Here is a 17,821-nt window from a genome sequence, read left to right on the forward strand (position 1 = left end):
CAAGTCACACAAGCAATTTCCTTAGACACTCCAGTCTCCCAGCATCACCACCAGTGCCACTCGTCCTGGGGATGAATGGTTATGAAAACCAACACCCCAGTAAAAGAAAAAGGTTCCCTCGATCTCAAAGGACCAAGCCCCAGACCCAGGTCAATATACACATCAGATCTTACCCACAAATCACGCTGTTGCCAATCCTTTAGAATCTAAAATCTAAAGGTTTATTTACAAAGGGAAAAAGGTAGAGATGAGAGGTAGAATTGGTTAAATGGAATCAATTACATACAGTAATGGCAAAGTTCTTAGTTCAGGCTTGCAGCAGTGCTGGAGTAAACTGCAGGTTCAGATTAAGTCTCTGGAATACATCTCCCACTGGGATGGGTCGTTCAATCCCTTGTGTAAAGCTTCAGTTTGTAGCAAAGTCCCTCCAGAGGTCAGAAGCAGGATTGAAGACAAGATGGAGATGATGCATCAGCCTTATATAGACTTTTCCAGGTGTAAGAATCTCTTTGTCCTCACTGTGGAAAATTACAGCAAAATGGAGTCTGCAGTCACATGGACAAGTCTCTGCATATTTTGCTGAGTCACAAGGCGTGTCTGCCTTCTCTCCATGGGTCAATTGTGTAGCTGATGGTCCTTAATGGGCCATCAAGCCAGCTAGGCAGGGCTAACACCAGCTTGTCTGGGATATTTCCCAGAAGCAGAGCATAATACAAAATACAGACAGTACAGAGCCAATACTTATAACTTCAACTACAAAATGATACACAGACATACAGACAGCATAATCATAACCAGCAACCCAGAACCTGGTCTTAGACACCTTATATGACCCCCTTTACTTAAGATTTGGTGCCACTACAGGACCTTGGTTGCAACCCATGTTCTATATGGTCCCAATTTATATCAATAACGTCACAGGGGCGATGAAAAAGTGTTTCCAAATGGAAGGGACAAACTAAACGGGGGTGTGGGGGAAGGGAGGAAGTAGGCAGGTTAGTCCTTTCGTCATCATATTATCAATGACGACGAGAACATAGATGGGAACAACCAAAATCTGCATATTCACTATGCAGAGAAATATGAAGGTTTTGGTTGTCAGACGTCACCGGTGTGGTGCTCTGCTCTGTTCAGTGTTGATAACAGTCAGCTGCGCGTGTGCGTGTTCCCTCTGCCTGCTGCCCTGGATCTGTGCAGATCGCTGGGATAGTAAACCCCGAGAGAACCCCCAATGACCACAGACTCCGATAAGGTCTGTGACGATGGTGTTCTGGCGGGACCCAACTGAGAGTGCCAAATCAGGACCAATTGCTCAAACAGGGCAGTCACAGCCCTAAGCTGGGGTTTTTCCACCTCTAAGGCAAACCAAACCAGCCAGACAAAAGGGACTTCGGTCTCACCCCACTGGCTAACCACATGTCACACAAGCAATTTCTTTAGACACTCCAGTCTCCCAGTATCACCACCAGTGCACCCGTCCTGGGGATGAATGGTTATGAAAACCAACACCCCAATAAAAGAAAAAGGTTCTCTCGATCCCAAAGGACCAAGCCCCAGACCCAGGTCAATATACACATCAGATCTTACCCACAAATCACGCTGTTGCCAATCCTTTAGAATCTAAAATCTAAAGGTTTATTTACAAAGGGAAAAAGGTAGAGATGAGAGGTAGAATTGGTTAAATGGAATCAATTACATACAGTGATGGCAAAGTTCTTAGTTCAGGGTTGCAGCAGTGATGGAATAAACTGCAGGTTCAAATCAAGTCTCTGGAGTACATCCTCCGCTGGGATGGGTCCTCAGTCCTTTGTGCAGAGCTTCAGCTTGTAGCAAAGTCCCTCCAGAGGTAAGAAGCAGGGTTGAAGACAAGATGGAGATGATGCATCAGCCTTATATAGGCTTTTTCAGGTGTAAGAACCTCTTTGTTCTTACTGTGGAAAATCACCACAAAATGGAGTCTGCAGTCACATGGACAAGTCTCTGCATACCTTGCTGAGTCACAAGGCGTGTCTGCCTTCTTTCCATGGGTCAATTGTGTAGCTGATGGTCCTTAATGGGCCATCAAGCAGGCTAAGCAGAGCTAACACCAGCTTGTCTGGGATATCACCCAGAAGCACATCACCAACTTGAAATACAGACAGTATAGAGCCAATATACATAACTTCAACTAAAAATGATACATACATACAGACAGCATAATCATAACCAGCAACCCATAACCTGGTCTTAGACACTTTATATGACCCCTTTACCTAAGATTTGGTGCCACTACAGGACCTCGGTTGCAACCCATGTTCTATATGGTCCCAATTTATATCAATAACGTTACAAGGTCTGAAGGCACCGGCCAGGTTTATTGTCAAATGAAGCACAGTAATAGTTTCCTGTAGACTCTACAGGACATACTAGGAATATGTGCCCCCTGGCAATGGACCGTCTTAGTCAGTGGTGGGACACTCCACTGCCCCCTAGGCTGGACCAAGACACCGCCCCAGGGATGCCTTCTTATACACCGGTACAAACATGTTACACATCACTCCTGTCGTATGAGGTGCAGCCCCTCCACGTAGCATGGTACAACCTCTCTACATAGTAAGGTGCCGCCTCTCACCTTGCACATGTTGGTTTGAACAAAACACTCTATCCATCATATTACCCTTTTGGCCCTGTCTTTAGGAGGGGTTCGCCTGTTCCTGGTTATCTGTGTGGAATGTGCCAGCATTGGAGTGTTCTGGTGCCATCCCAGCATATGTTTGTATCTCTAGTGTCCAGGTATGTGTCTTTTTGCAGCATCAGCCCTTTCCTTGCCGGCTCCTGCGAGCAGGGCCTGCCTCTGGCTCACAGCTTAACTCGGCTTTATGTGAGCAAAGTCTTGATCCTTCCTTTAGTTCAGGCCTTAGGCCTCATACCGGGCCTCTGATGCAAGAATTTATGTTCCAGGGCCTCGTCTTACTACAGTTTCTACCTGGGTGCAGTAGAATCTACTTTCTAGCACAGAAAGTCACTCAAAATACAACCCATTTCCAATTTAATTCCTGGCCCTTTTTGGAAACTAGCCCTCCCCCCTCCCCCCATGTCCCAAAGAAAAGCAATTATTGCTGCTGCTCTGAGCACATCCTCAAGAAACATTCCAAGGAACGCAGGAGACTCCCTCTGCTGTCAAGACACAGTCATAACCGCTTTGGAACTGGGCCAGTTCTTTGAAAACGTATGTACCTGAGACGCAAATCAGAGCCTAAGAGTAGAAACCCAGTTCCGTTCTCCCCCATCTAACTACCGCCGGCGGTTAGGGTTGCAACCTGTAGAAGTGTGTCATGATATTGCAACATCAAAAAAATTATGGGGATGCTGTTAATGGCCTTCGGTCTATTCACCTAGTTTATGGGCAGTGTTAGAGGGCTTTCCCTCCACCCGCCCACTTCCCTGGTTCTTGTCATGCAGACAGCAAGCGGCAAAAGACCAGAAGTCCGAAGTGCAGACAGTGCGATGTTTATTGGGGTTAATGTCCAGCAAACTTGATTCCAATTTCCCTGCCTACTTCCTGTTTGACCCCAGCTTATATAGTAATATTCTCAGCTATACCTTAACCAATCATTGTACTGAAATCTATCTAACCAATCCTAACATATTGGAACATAATTCGCTAACCAATTATATCCCACTACCCTAATTAACTGACACCTACCAAAATTAATTACACAGCAGAGAGAAACAGTTACAGAACCAGACAGATTAACAATAGGAAAGTGGGGGCCAAAAAAATAAAACACACAGAAATGAGGGTTTCACAACCACAACCATTGGTAAGTGATGTCTTGCCAGACAGGCTGCTGTCAAACTGAGCTCCTCACCAGCGGGTGGCTGGGAAATATTCTAGCTTGGAAATTAAGGCGCTTTCTGAGGTGCTGGGACTGCATGTCACAGCCCAGCTGGTCCATGGGCCTGCTTACAAATCCACCTAGAAAGCAGAGAGCAGCTGGCATCATTCCACAAATTCCGGTTGATTGGATGGATGTGAACACAGTCTTCTCTGCCTCCAATCCCCTCATGGTAGTTGTCTGGCTGATTCTGTGCCCAGAACCTACGGATCAGAGTGTTAATGTCTCAGGGGAGAACCACAGCCAATTCCTGAGCTCAGTTCTGCTCTGTGGACTCTGTTGTTGGCAGGGGACCAAGACACCCAGCAATGACGCGGTGAAGCGATGCACCCCCCGGCCACCCCTCAGAGTTCTCCACAGCTCTTGTGGCCATGGTAACGAAGGGCTTCTGACGGCCAGGGGTAGCACCTGCCCTGTGCCTGACAGGCCAGCAAAGAGCCAAAGTCAGTGTGTGGCTCCAAATGCTGAGCAGCAGCAACTCGGATCTCAGTGCCCAGAACCAGAGCAGGTGGCACAGCACGTCCCAGGCACCCCCGGGATGGGAACGCAGGAACGGGAAGAGAGGGCAGCGGGGGCCAGTCATTAACTTCTCCCTGGCCCTGCTTATGGGCCTCGCCCAGAGCCCCCTGAGGTCACTGCACCGACTGCAGCTGGCTCCGGCCATGCCCCCGGCCCCACAGCCTCCCCATGCCCAGTCTGACAGACATGGGCGCCAACTTATATGGGCTCCTGGGGCTTTAGCCCCAGGAATATTCACAGACAGGGGCTCTGCTCCAGCAATATTTGGAGCTAGGTTTCTCCCCTGCTCTGGGCTGCCGGCAGCTGCTGCGAGCCCAGAGCCTTTTAAATCTCAGCCGCGGCCGGGAGTCAGAGGGCTCTGGGCTGCCCGCTGCGGCGGGGAGCCCAGAGCCCTTTAAATCCCAGCCGCGGCCGGGAGTCAGAGGGCTCTGGGCTCCCTGCGGCTGCCGGCAGCCCAGAGCCCTCTGACTCCCGGCCGCGGCTGGGATTTAAAAGGCTCTGGGCTCCCCGCAGCTGCCAGCAGCCCAGAGCCCTTTGAATCCCAGCCGCTGGCCGCTGATTGCCCCCTCCCCAGACCCCTCCCCCAACTGCCCCCCAGGACCCCCACCCCCTATCTAAGCACCACTGGTCCTTGTCCCCCGATTACCCCCTCCCGAGACCCCTGCCCCTAACTGTCCCTTGGGACCTCAGCCCCTATCTAAGCCTCCCTTCTCCTTGTCCCCAGCTGCCCCCTCCTGAAACCCCACCCAACTTCCCCCCAGGACCCTCCTACCTGTCCCCTCATAAACCTCCTGGACTCCCATGCCTATCCAATTGCTGCCTGTCCCCTGACTGCCCCTCCGAACCTCTGCCCCATCCAACCCCCCCTGCTCCTTGTCCCTTGACTGCCCCCAAACCGCTTACTGTGCCACTCAGACCAGCGTGTCCGGCTCCGTGCAGCTCCAGACAGTTGCCGCCATGCTCCCCCATGGAGCCCATAGCCCTCTCCCACCCCCAGCACCTGCCTTCCAGATTTGAACACCTCAAAATTCAGGAGTGCTCAAGCTCGGTTTGGGCAGCTTTTACTTCATTTCTCCCAAATCAGTTTCCCCTGCAAGGTGCCAACTGAAGGTGTTGGAGAACAGAGAGATCGGGTGGCCTCCTAATGCCTGGAAAAGAGACAAAGGCCGGAGGAGGGATTCTTAGTGCCTGTGCGGACTTCCGGGAAGTTCACGGTGTGGAAGGGGATGCTGTGATGCTTTGGAACAACTCCATACAAAGCCAGTCAGGACTCTGGGGGAGCCTCCTCTCTCGGAGCATACTGTCTCCAGGGCAAGAAGCTTACACCTTCCTGGGTCTGACCTCGGAGCATTCAGCATGCCCTTCCACATCATGCAGTTTCCACAGCGAGTCTGCCCAGGCTGGTCCTGGGGCAACCAGAGGTCCCTGCACCCCAACTCCACAGTCAGATGTGACTCTCAGCCAGACAGTAAAACAGAAGGCTTATTAGATGACGGGAACACAGTTTAAACAGAGCTTGTTGGTACAGAAAACAGAACCCCTCTGTCAGGTCCATCTTGGGGGGTGGGGAGCCCAGAACCAAGTTCTGGGTCTCTCCCCATTTCCCCAGCCAGCTCCAAACTGACACTCCCTCCTCTGGCCTCTGTGTCTCTTCTGGACAAGGAGGCCACCTGATCTCTCTGTCCCCAACACCTTCAGTTGGCATCTTGCAGGGGAAACTGAGGCACCCACACAGTATTCAGAGAAAATATTAAAAACATTCCCACTTCATCACAATAGGTGCAACAAAATATAATACTGTACATTGAAGTAGGCAAGTGCTGCTTATGACTTTCCACTTTTAATTGACCCTTGTAATCTTGTGGCACTGACGCGTTGTAGCTTCATTTTATATCGGCTTACAGGGCAGGAGCGGGGGGGGCCCCACCCGTTTGGGCCCCACCAAAAATTATACAAACCTGCCGGCTATGCTGACAGAGGGGAGAGCGCAGCGCAATCCCAAGGAGAGCGGGAACCTGCCGCTCACTCCAGACTCCCCTGGCTGCACTGAGTCGACTTGGGGCCAGATCCTCAGCTGGTGTAAATCCCTGTGGTTCATTCAAGTCAATGCCGAGATACCCCAGGGGAGGCTCTGGCCCTGGGTCTCAGTGGGCACTGAACACACACTCCATGTTGAGGCTCCTGCTCTAAGCAAAGGGGCATTAGCAGAAATTCCTGAGAGGATTCACTGCTGTCGTGGCAGCGCCCGGGGGCCTCCCTCAGGATCGGGCCCGCTGTGCCGGGTGCTGCATAGACACCAGGGGCCGCACAGACGCTGCCCGAAAGAGCTTGTGAGCAAACGTGTAATAAATAATCACGTCTCTCAAGCTTTACTCACCCCCTGCTTGCGTCTGCTCTGTATTCTGTGCCATCCACCCAGCGCCAGCTGCCTTCTGTCTCCCGGTCGGTGAGTCCAATCCAGTGATCTTCTCCCTGGGTCTCGTTGGAGAGAAACTCCTGCACAACACAGTTTGCAGCATGTGCAGGTCACCCAAGAGAGGATGCAGGATGCAGCCGCAGCTGCCTGGGCTGAACAGATTTTGGGGGAGAGGAAAGGGCGTCTGGTGGTGTGAGCAGGGCACTGGGCAGCGGGAGATGCGGTGTCCTGCCCCCAACGCTGACAGTGACTAGCTGGGAGACCCTAAGGGAGCCCTGGAGCAGCTCTGTGTCTGCGTCTGCATCTGTATCTGCCTGGGGCTAGCAGCAGGGACCTGTCTCAGAACACTCCCCCCACGGCCCCCTCAGAGCTGGGCTGCGGCAGGTACTGACGGGCACCTCAGGGTTCACACCAGACCCCTGCCCTTGCAGGAGGCAAAGCTCGGAGCAGAGAACTGGGGGCAAAGTCTGGCCCTGCTGGAGGGTGGGATTTTTCTCCTCCGAAAGTGCCGCAGAGGCCTGGGGTGAGGGCTACAGTGGGCATGTGGGGAGAGAGGATTCTCTGAGAGGTGCATGGCCCCTTGCACACAAGCCTTCCAGATACAGGCTCCTAGATTGTCCAGCAGGAGCTCAGACCTGGGGAGAGGGATCAAATGGGCCCTCACTGGGAAAGGCCATTGGGTTTGCAGGAAATGCTACGTTCGAAGTAGTGAAAATCAGAAATGAGCCTGACCCCAAATCTCCCCACCTCCCCCCGGCACCCCAGATCCTGGATCTGTTCCTCTGCCCATCTCTGCTTTTAAACTGATGGGTGAATGCCCTGAGTCAGGTACTAAGGCTTTGCATCCTATCCGATAGTTTGCCAAAAGGCACATCGCAGAATTGGAACTACAGCTGCCCCCTCCCACCTCCTTCTGGTGTGAAACAAGGCACTGACCCATTATCCAAGCCCCTTGGAGCTTCCTGCGCTCACCTGTTCCGCCTGGGAGGAGACAGAGGTCAGGTGTAATTTCCAATTTACACAGAATTGCTCGGCCTCGTCCCATGACTTTTTTTCTTGTGAAAAGTAATAGAAGTTCCCACTGTAAAACCTCCAGCGTCCGGAGAACAATTTCAGCACGTCACCTAGGAGCAGAGACTGAGGTGAGACACCCATGCTAAAGTCACAGGGACACATGCAGGGAACTCAGGGTTTCTAGTGCTGCATTTCCCCTGCCCTTCAGCAGCCCCAAGCCCAGGGAGCTTGTGAATCCTGATTCTCCAACATCACAATAAGTAACTTTTGTGGCCACGTGATGGATCCCAAAGAGCGCTGCAGAAAGCAGACACCACGGGGTCACTCCCCCAGCAGTGAAATGCAGCTGCATCTGGGCTGGAGCATGGGCGCTGGTCCCAGTGCAGAGCAGCACGGCTGTAATGGGAAAGGGGAGACTCACTGTGCAGCTGAGCTGGCAGGGGGAATTCAGGAGGGGGAATGTAGCTGCCCGAGGTAGAAGATCTCCTGGTTTTGCATCAACTATTTTCATTGATCATAAGTGGTGAAGGTCTCGGGTCTTTGCACTTTGGCACCTCCCGCAACACCCTGCCGGGGGCGCTGGCTCAGGGATGGTTCTGAAAGTAACGCCCCATACGCTGAAATGCCAGGGTCACTTTCTGCCTGTGACCTGACGGGTTTGGAGCATCTAAGAAGAAGTGACAGCTGGGTGCTCCCATTAGGCTAACAAGGCCTAGGGTGTAATTTAACTCCACACCGATCACCATGGTGTGGACCCAGGTGCAGCCACCAGTGATTTTAATGGAAGAGAACTCGGTGCTGGAGAAAGTCGCTGCGTTGTCAGCCTGGGAGCCTGAAATCCTCCGTTCATCCTCAGCACCAGCAGAAACAGCACCAGCCAGCACAGCAGCTAGTACTTACTGCAGCGACCTTGCACTGCTGCTCGCGCTGCACTGATGTCCAGCCGGATCTGGATTTCTCCATATGCTGCACTGACGTTACCCAGCTGGGCTTTCAGCAGCCGGACTTCTGCCTGCGCTTCATCCAATAGCTGCAGACCTAGAAGAAAGTCACCGCGACGTCAGTGGAGATGCAGAACACTTGATTATCAGCGTGTGTGGTAGAGCAGCACCTGCCGGCCCCTGTGTGCCAGGCGCTGTACGGACAGGAGGGGACAGTCCCTGCTCTCAACAGCTCACAGTCAAAATCGACGCGAGGTGGGAGAAATAAAGGATGATTTTCCTGCAGGGGAACCGAGGTGCAGGGAGAGGTGCCCAAGATCACATAGGAAGTTTGCAGCAGAGCTGGGAATTGACCCCAGCTCTCCTGAATTCTAGCCCTGTCCCCCCAATCTCCCCAGCCACCTCTTCCCAATCGCTCCCCCCTTGTGAGCTGTGAGTGGGTCCCTGCAGCATGGGGCAGAGCTGGGGCTGCAAGAACATCCATGGCCCCGAGCCCTGGCCCCGGGCTCCAGGCCGGGATTTTGAACAGCCCAGCGTTCAGGCGAGTTCTGTGCCGGGGTTTAGTTCAGGCCCATTTTCTGACTGGACGCTGAATAACCTGATCCATGGACGGGTTTGTATGTGCAGCCCTGTGCCAGACAGACAGACAGTTGTGAGACGTGGCCACAAGGGGGCGCTCTGCCTCCAGCAATGGGACTGTGGCAGGTACCCAAATTATTGGAGCTGCACAGGGAGGGCTCAGGGACTGGGGGGCAAATGGAGACCCACGAGTGCAGCTCCACTGACGTCCTGCTTACACCAGGGTCTGAATTCGGCCCCTGTGTGTCTCATGAGCTGCATCCGTCTTTCCCGCCAATGCAACCCTGACAATACAGGGGCCAAGGTGAAAACTATGGAGCGAAGGGAGCAAGAGTGAAAGGACGGAAGATGGTGACCACTAGGCATCCTGCGCAGGAGCATGGGGCGGATGCAGCCAGCCTGCCACTGCCAGGAAGGGAGCTAGGAGGGAGCCTGGAGCAGCCACCCGTCCCTGGGAACAGAGCCTCCGCTGGCAGAGGAAGGTGCAGAGCAGCAGCTCGTTAGACGGGGGATGGGACCACCTGGCAGGGAAGTCTATGGAGAGCAGCAGGAGGATGCCAGGCACCCACCATCCCTATAGGCAGGAACTGACCCTGGTGCCTAAGACCCTCCTCCTGCGACTTACTGTCCGATCCCTTTGCTGACGTGTCCGAGGCGTTGTCAGGCTGCAGAGAGACTTGGAGTTTCTTCAACCGCTTGCAGCTTGCTCTGTGCCTGGAGATCTAGAAATCACACGTTTGCAGATCAGCGACCGAACCGAACTGCGGCTGGAGACCAGCCACGCGCAGAGAAGGAACATGCTCCGAGCGCGAGGCTGTTCTCTATGAGGTCTTTTATTTTAATCTTGGACAGCTTCCCTCCTGAGGAGGGACACTGGCAAGGCCAAGGCCCCGTTCGGGGCTCTTGGCTGGTCTATGTTGCACCGTCATAACTCCAGCATAACAGATTGAGATGAAATCTCAGGAACAGACACCTCAGGGAATCATGGAAGCCCCTTCACGGGAGGTATTCAAAAGGCGGCTGGAGCCGTCTGTCTGGGATGGGTCAGACACAACAAATCCTGCATCTTGGCAGGGGTTAGACTAGATGCCCCTGGGGTCCCTTCTCACCCGATGGTTCTGTGATTCTATGATCTCATTTTCCTGTGTGTTTGTGCAGCACCTAGCGCTATGGAAAGCAGGACCTGAGTGCAGCTTCTGGGCACTGTGGCTGTCCAAGTGCCGATCCTCACAGCTCGTCCCTGGGAACAGAGCCTCCGCTGGCAGAGGAAGGTGCAGAGCAGCAGCTCATTAGACAGGGGATGGGCCCTCCTGGCAGGGAAGTCTATGGAGGGGAGCAGGAGGATGCCAGGCACCCACCATCCCTGTAGGCAGGAGAGTGCTCAGCTTCCAGGCCAAGGGAGGGGAACTGACCCTGATGCCTAAGACCCTCGTCCTGCGACTTACTGTCTGATCCCTTCGCTGACGCGTCAGAGGTGTTGTCAGGCTGCAGAGAGACTTGGAGCTTCTGCACCGCTTCTTCAACCGCTTGCAGCTTGCTCTGTGCCCGGAGATCTAGAAATCACACGTCTGCAGGTCAGCGACCGAACCGAACTGCGGCTGGAGACCAGCCACGCGCAGAGAAGGAACATGCTCCGAGTGCGAGGCTGTTCTCTCTGACGTCTTTTATTTTAATCTTGGACAGTTTCCCTCCCGAGGAGGGACACCGGCACAGCCAAGGCCCCGTTCGGGGCTCTCTCCTGGTGTATGTCACAGAGCAGTGACCTGGAGCGGCCGGCTTCAGCCTCATGAGACGCGGCTCCCTCCTGCTCCTCGCCCGGGCCCGGCTGCCAGGGAGACTGGCCCAATGTGCTGGGGGGAGGCGCGGCGGGAGAAGGACAGAGCCCCCCGCAGGTAACTCTGGCAGGGCAGGGAGTGCATGGTGGCCCTGGGCTGGGCACGGGGGTCGCTGGGCAGAGGAGACACGTGGGGCGGTCACGTGTCCTCCCCTTTAGATTGTGGCCCCCCAGCACGGGGAGGCACCAGTCGTCTTTGCCACTCACTGCCCCTAAGGAACAGGGGCTTATCTCCCCTCTCCTCCAAGAGCTCTCCACTCCAGCTCCCTGCTTTCAGCTGTTCGCTGGCTCCAGGGCAGGGACTCTTTGGCAGAGCAGGGAATTAAACCCAGCAGTCTGAGGCCCCAGACAAGCACCTGAACCACTGGGCCGTCCGGTCTCTCCGTAGGGCATTTCAATGGTGCCATGAGGACGCCTGGGGCTGAGGCTCGTGCTGGTGATATGTGGTCAGGAACGGACCCAGCGTGACCCTCAGGGCGCAGGTTGAGGATGTGGGGCTGCCACATGTGATCTGAAGTCCCTGAGGTGATGCTCAGGCAGGATGAAGTTCACCCAGCCCATCCCTGACAGGTGGTTGTCTAACCTGTCCTTAAAAACCTCCCGTGATGGGGGTTCCACAGCCTCCCCCGGTGACCGGTGCCAGTGCTGGACCATCGTTAGACTTAGAAAGTCTGTGCTAGTATCAAACCAGCAGGGCAAGATCTTACAGCTCCATTCGAACTCCCTGGAGCAGGAGATTTATTTGGAGGGACAGAGTGGAAACGTGATCAATATTCTGCTGAAATATGTTCCCCTCCCCCGCCTAGTCGAACCAGCTGGCTTGTATGGAAGTTGGCAAACGTTGGGCTTGGAGCTGCAGTTGAACTTACATAGAAGCGTCACAGCAATGAGGGACGTGGCCAGGGCCAGACCCAGGAGGAGAAGGACAGCAGTGACGACGATGCCCCGCGCCCTGTGCCGCCAAGGGACCGATGTCTCGGGAGGGTTTCCTTGAAGGAGAAGAAGAAACGTATCCATGGAAAGTTACAGCTCAACTGCCACTGACTGAGGAAACTCCACCCCCCAAATCCAATACCTGCTCAGCCTCCTAGTCCCTGACTGTGGTTAACAGCATCAGCAGAATGAGGCCAAATAAGGTCAGAACCGACCTGAACTCGAATGTGAACAGCGACCCTCCCTAAATCAGGAGTGACTCTAGTGCCAGGCAGGCGTCCTGTGAGAGAGATCTGGGAGCAGGATTTCCCCCCTGCCTAAGCATTTCTTGAGAGGGACGTTTAGGGCTTGTGAAGTCCAGGCCCAAAGGAGTATTTCTAAGTGCGGAAAGGAACCTGAAACAACTTATGAAATATGAACTCAATGAGGCAGTGAAATGATGGGAAATGATTCTTTGCAGGAGAAAAGTGGGGCTGACAGCAGCAGTGTGCTCAGAAGGGCCTTTCTACAGCATCCCTGTCTGATAACCCATCCCCAGGATGCTGGGCTCCTCCCTGCAAGGCAGCCAAGGGGTGAATCATAGGGCAAAGCGAGAAGACTGTGTCTCCCCTGCACATTAAAGGGAGAAGACGAGAGCTGCATTCGAGCCAGGATCTATGTGTAGACAGAAGTAAGTGTGCTCGGTGTGCTCTGGATTTGGTCTCCCCAGGGTGAACGGCAGCTGCTTGGAGACACAAGACTGTCAGATTCTCCTCTCCCTGAAAGTCTCAGCCTGCCGCACCCCCTCCCTGTCTGATCTGGGCCTCAGCCATTAGCTCGCGCCGCTCCCCCATGGGGTGTGGTTCCTGGAACCAGCAGACAACACTCAGATGCCCAGATCATCCCCTTACATTGCAGAAGTGGCTTCTCTCACGGTAACCAAAGGGTGAAGCTGCCTCTCACTAATGTACTGAGTTTACAGTTCTCAGCCTTTCCTGAAACAGATTCTGGGAGGAGCTTCTCTGTCACTGAGCGCAGACTACATTTTTCCTTATGTGTTCATAGAATCACAGAATATCAGGGTTGGAAGGGACCTCAAGAGGTATCTAGCCCAACCCCCTGCTCAAAGCAGGACCAATTCCCAGCTAAATCATCCCAGCCAGGGCTTTGTCAAGCCTGACCTTAAAAACCTCTAAGGAAGGCGATTCCACCACCTCTCTAGGGAACCCATTCCAGTGCTTCACCACCCTCCTAGTGAAATAGTGTTTCCTAATATCCAATCTAGACCTCCCCCACTGCAACTTGAGACCATTGCTCCTTGTTCTGTCATCTGCCACCACTGAGAACAGTCTAGATCCATCTGTGATGAAGTGGAACTGCAAAAAACGGCTGCCCCAAAAGCAGAACTATGCGGCCTCAAAAAAAAAAATGCCCAGCCATGGTGCAGGCCCTTGGAAAGCTGCAGCTGTATCATTTTGGGCAGCACTTTACTGTGTATACTGACCACTCTCCTCCGACGTGGCGGCGTCAAATGCAAGGGGCTGAGGCCAAGCTGCTGGGAACAGACACACCTGTTCAGAGGGTGGCCAAGGTCAAGCTGGGGGCTGTTAACCAAGAGAGCCCAAAATGCAGCCCTCCAAACTTGAGCTCTGGGAAAAGACCCAATCCCAGTTTAAACCCCAGGGGTATTGGGGTGGCAAAAGGGCCCGGGCTGCATGAACCTTCCCACACGCAGCCTGCAAGCGCCATCAAGCACAACAGACCCACGGGAGGGGGTGAAACTGGACTGTCCTGGTGTAACTCCCACCAAGGAATGGGAGAGATGCTGGGGCACCCATGGAAACGTTGCTGGGTTCAAACTTCCCCAGGTCACTGGCTAAAGTGACCTCGCTCAGTTCGGTCTCGAAGAGGGGAGAGATGTGACAAAATGGGGCTGTTCGTAATGTTTCCTCTGAATACTGTGTGGGTGCCTCAGTTTCTAACCGGACACTCTGTCGCCTAGCAACTAAACCTCTGTTTTACTGGCTGGCTCAGAGTCACATCTAACTGAAAAGTGGGGGGGTGTGCAGGACCCTCTGGCTTCCCCAGAACTCTGCTGTCACAGAGTGTGGGGGAGTCCGGGCCCGGTACCCCCGGCTTCCTGCAATTCACCATGACTCTCAGCCAGCCAGTAAAGCAGAAGGTTTATTTAGACAACAGGAACAGAGTCCAAAACAGGTCTTGCCGGTACAGATAACAGGACCCCCTGTAGTTAGGTCCACAGCCCCGTTGGGAAGCCCAAGCCCCGTCGGGGCTCCCCTCCATTTCCCAGCCAGCTCCCAAACTGAAACTCCCCCCAGCCTCTCACTCAGCCTCCCCCCGGCTCCTCCCCCAGCCTCTGTCCTTTGTCCAGTGTCCCGGGCAGAGGTGTCACCTGGCCTCCAACTCCCCTCCTGGGGTCTCAGGTATCTCCCTTCCCCAGTGCAGCCAGTCCCAGCACAACTCCCCTGCAACCTTCCCAGGTCAATACTCCCCTCTCAGCATTCACATCAGACAGCCGGAACATTCCCACTTCCTCACACCTGCCTGGGCAGACTCGCGTGGGAAGCGCACAAAGGTGCATATGCTACATGCTCCCAGAAGAGACCCAGGAGGTGAAGCCGTGTGAGCTTCTTGCCCTGCAGACAGTCTGCTCCATGGGAGAGGAGGCTCCCCAAAGTCCTGACTGGCTTTGTGGGGAGCAGTTCCAGAGCATCACCCGGGGACTCCGTGACACCGTCCTCTTTGGAACCCCCTTTCAGGGAGTTGAAGGCTGCTATCAAATCCCCCCTCACTCTTTTCTTCTGCAGACTAAACAATCCCAGTTCCCTCAGCCTCTCCTCGTAAGTCATGTGCTTCAGCCCCCTAGTCATTTTTGTTGCCCTCCGCTGGACTCTTTCCAATTTTTCCACATCCTTCTTGTAGTGTGGGGCCCAAAACTGGACACAGTGCTCCAGATGAGGCCTCACCAATGTCTAATAGAGGGGAATGATCACGTCCCTCGATCTGCTGGCAATGCCCCTACTTATACAGCCCAAAATGCCGTTAGCCTTCTTGGCAACAAGTGCACACTGCTGACTCATATCCAGCTTTTCCTTTGTCGCAGCAGAGAGCCTAGCTGAGCTCGGTGCTTAGCTGCAGCTGCCTACTGAACCTCATATCCTCACCCACACCCTCCACTTCCGTCAGCCCCATCTCCCTGCCTGTCTCCTGACCCTTCCGGGCATCTTTCATGTGTTCACATCCAGAACAGCTTCCACATGGCATCTGGATTGCACTGAAACCAAAGGGGATAAATAGGCCCTTGTTCAGCTGATACCTGTACAACCAAACATGAGAACGGCCAGACTGGGTCAGACCAAATGTCCATCTAGCCCAGTGTCCTGTCTGCCGACAGAGACCAGTGCCAGGTGCCCCAGAGGGAATGAACAGAACAAGGCAATTATCGAGTGATCCATTCCCAGTCGCCCATTCCCAGCTTCTGGCAAAGAGGTTAAGGACACCATCCCTGCCCATCCTGGCTAACAGCCATTGATGGACCTATCGGCCATGAACTTATCTAGGTCTTCTTTGAACTCAGTTATGGTCTTGGCCTTCACAATATCCTCTGGCAAGGAGTTCCACAGGTTGACTGTGCATTTTGTGAAGAAATACTTCCTTTTGCTTGTTTTAAACCTGCTGTCTATTAATTTCACTTGGTGGCCCCTAGTTCTTTTGTTATGTGAAGGAGTAAAGAACACTTCCGTATGTACTTTCTCCACACCAGTCATGATTTTAAAGATCTCAGGCGTATCCCCCCTTAGTCGTTTTCCAATTTCAATATATATTTTTGAGATGGGGCGGCCACATCTGCACGCAGTATTCAAGATGTGGGCGTACTATTGATTTATATAGAGGCAATATGATATTTTCTGTCCCTTTCTTAATGATGCCGAACATTCTGTTCGCTTTTTTGAAGCAGCTGCACATTGAGTGGATGTTTTCAGAGAACTGTCCATAGTGACTCCAAGATCCCTCTCTTGAGTGGAAACAGCTAATTCAGACCCCATCGTGTTATAAGTACAGTTGGGATTATGTTTTCCAATGTGCGTTAATTTGCATTTATCAACATTGAATTTCATCTGCCATTTTGTTTCCCAGTCACCCAGCGAAAGCTCTGAGAGGGGCCCCTTGTGCTGGGAGCTTTAGGAAAACAGCCTGGTCCTTATCTCAGCACTTCCAGCTCCATTTGCTCCTTGTCCTTGGAGGAACAGGTTCCCTCCGCCCGTCCCCGAGCCCTGGGGAAAACCCTTCTCTGCTAACACAGCTACATCTCCCTGCCCCTGCTCACGGTTAGACGCGTGTGCTCGGACAGGGAAGGGGCAGAGGGTAAGGAAAGGAGGTGTCACTGTGAAATGGGGGGATGAGAGGGAGCTGGTCCCCAGAGATGGGGGCTGTGAGGATTCGACCCTGGTGATCTCCTCCTGGGAGAGGCTGATGGTGGCAGTGAGCTGGGGAGGGGGAGCCTGGCTGGCTTTTATGGCCAGCCCATGGCACTGCGCTGCCCGGCAGGAGGCTGGGATGCCGTGCAGGGACTCCCATCTCTCCCCCTGTGCCCTTCTCCCGTTGGGGACTGGCAGGGGAGAGAACGCACTGGGAAGCACTGACCGAGCACCCTCGCCCACTGCCCGTGGTGCTGTCTGGCCAGCACAAGGCTGAGCTCTGGGGACGTGGTCAGTGGAGCAAGTGATCGCTACCCAGGACGCTCTGCAGAGACCACAAAGCCAAGGAGAGGCCAGCGGGAGTCCAGGGTCTGGTGCAGCCTCAGTGTTTACCTTTTGGGTGGGGAGCAGCTTCCGTCATCGGCATGTTCTCATAGATATCCTCATACGCCATTGTCCTGCCTTCGCGCTGAGCCGAGCCCCTGATCACTGGCCAGTGGGTCCTTTCAGCAGCCTGCTGGGTTAGAGCCTCCCTCTGACAGCAGCCCTGGTCCAGAAATAGAAATGGGATGTGATGCCTGGTGGTTGGATGAGGGAAGGAGGGGTAATGGGAGGTGTGGAGATGAGAGATGGTTGGACGGGAGAGGGAGGCGGAGAGGGGAAGGCATGGAGGGCAGAGGCAGGTGGATGAGGGAAGGAGGCGTGAGGGAGGAGGAAGACAGCGCTCTGTCAGCAGCGCCTGGCCATAGGTGCTGGATCTAGGGGGGCTGCCGCACCCCCTGGCTGGAGGCGGTTTCCATCACATGCAGGGTTACAGTTCGGTTCAGTGGCTCTCAGCACCCCCACTATTCACATTGTTCCAGCCCCCTGGGCCCAGCCTTTCATGGCCCCCTCTTGCGGGTGGGGCTCTGGCGAGAGCGTAAAGGCATCATCCCCGTGCGCTGCGCGTGCGGTTGGCTGTCGGAGGCCGTGCAGCGGAGGGGCTGGGCCTGGGGCAGCATGGGCCCTCTCCCCTCCTGGGATACCCCCAGCTCCACCCCAGCCATGGCATCCTGCTCTGTGTCCTGGGCCCACTTGTGTTGTGGGGCCTCCAGCAGGATCCCGCTGAAGCACGGTGAGGGGCAGGCTGGGGGCAGTGTGGGGCCAGGCCTGTGTCCTGCTCCTTGCCTCCGGACCACGTCCTCTCCCCTCCTGACCATGGCACCCTGGGCAGTCACCCACATCGCCCGCCCCGAAGGCCGGCCCTATCCTGGGGCATCCACGACTGTCCAAATCTGCATCTTTTTCCT

The 17,821-nt window shown here is 54.3% G+C and overlaps 1 protein-coding gene across 2 annotated transcripts in view; it reads right to left on the bottom strand.

The window, feature by feature from the left end:
- The window catches only part of LOC123371092 (C-type lectin domain family 4 member F-like), an 83,173-nt gene extending 66,096 nt beyond the window's left edge, over nucleotides 1–17,077 (bottom strand). Inside the window, exons 1-7 of one of the 2 annotated variants that reach the window (XM_045018287.1) lie at nucleotides 16,926–17,077; nucleotides 12,051–12,170; nucleotides 10,793–10,900; nucleotides 8,728–8,865; nucleotides 7,786–7,937; nucleotides 6,775–6,893; nucleotides 2,389–4,081 (exon numbers count right to left, since the gene is read on the bottom strand). In XM_045018287.1, coding sequence (XP_044874222.1) covers nucleotides 3,919–4,081; nucleotides 6,775–6,893; nucleotides 7,786–7,937; nucleotides 8,728–8,865; nucleotides 10,793–10,900; nucleotides 12,051–12,170; nucleotides 16,926–16,986 — 861 coding nt within the window. In that variant the 5' untranslated portion in view covers nucleotides 16,987–17,077 and the 3' untranslated portion in view covers nucleotides 2,389–3,918. Of the gene's footprint in view, nucleotides 1–2,388; nucleotides 4,082–6,774; nucleotides 6,894–7,785; nucleotides 7,938–8,727; nucleotides 8,866–10,792; nucleotides 10,901–12,050; nucleotides 12,171–16,925 lie in introns of those variants that run through there. The other variant, XM_045018288.1, reaches the window with a different exon arrangement.
- Nucleotides 17,078–17,821: the final 744 nt, after the last annotated feature.

The sequence above is a fragment of the Mauremys mutica genome, chromosome 5 (genome assembly GCF_020497125.1).
Source record: "Mauremys mutica isolate MM-2020 ecotype Southern chromosome 5, ASM2049712v1, whole genome shotgun sequence".
NCBI lineage: Eukaryota > Metazoa > Chordata > Testudines > Geoemydidae > Mauremys > Mauremys mutica.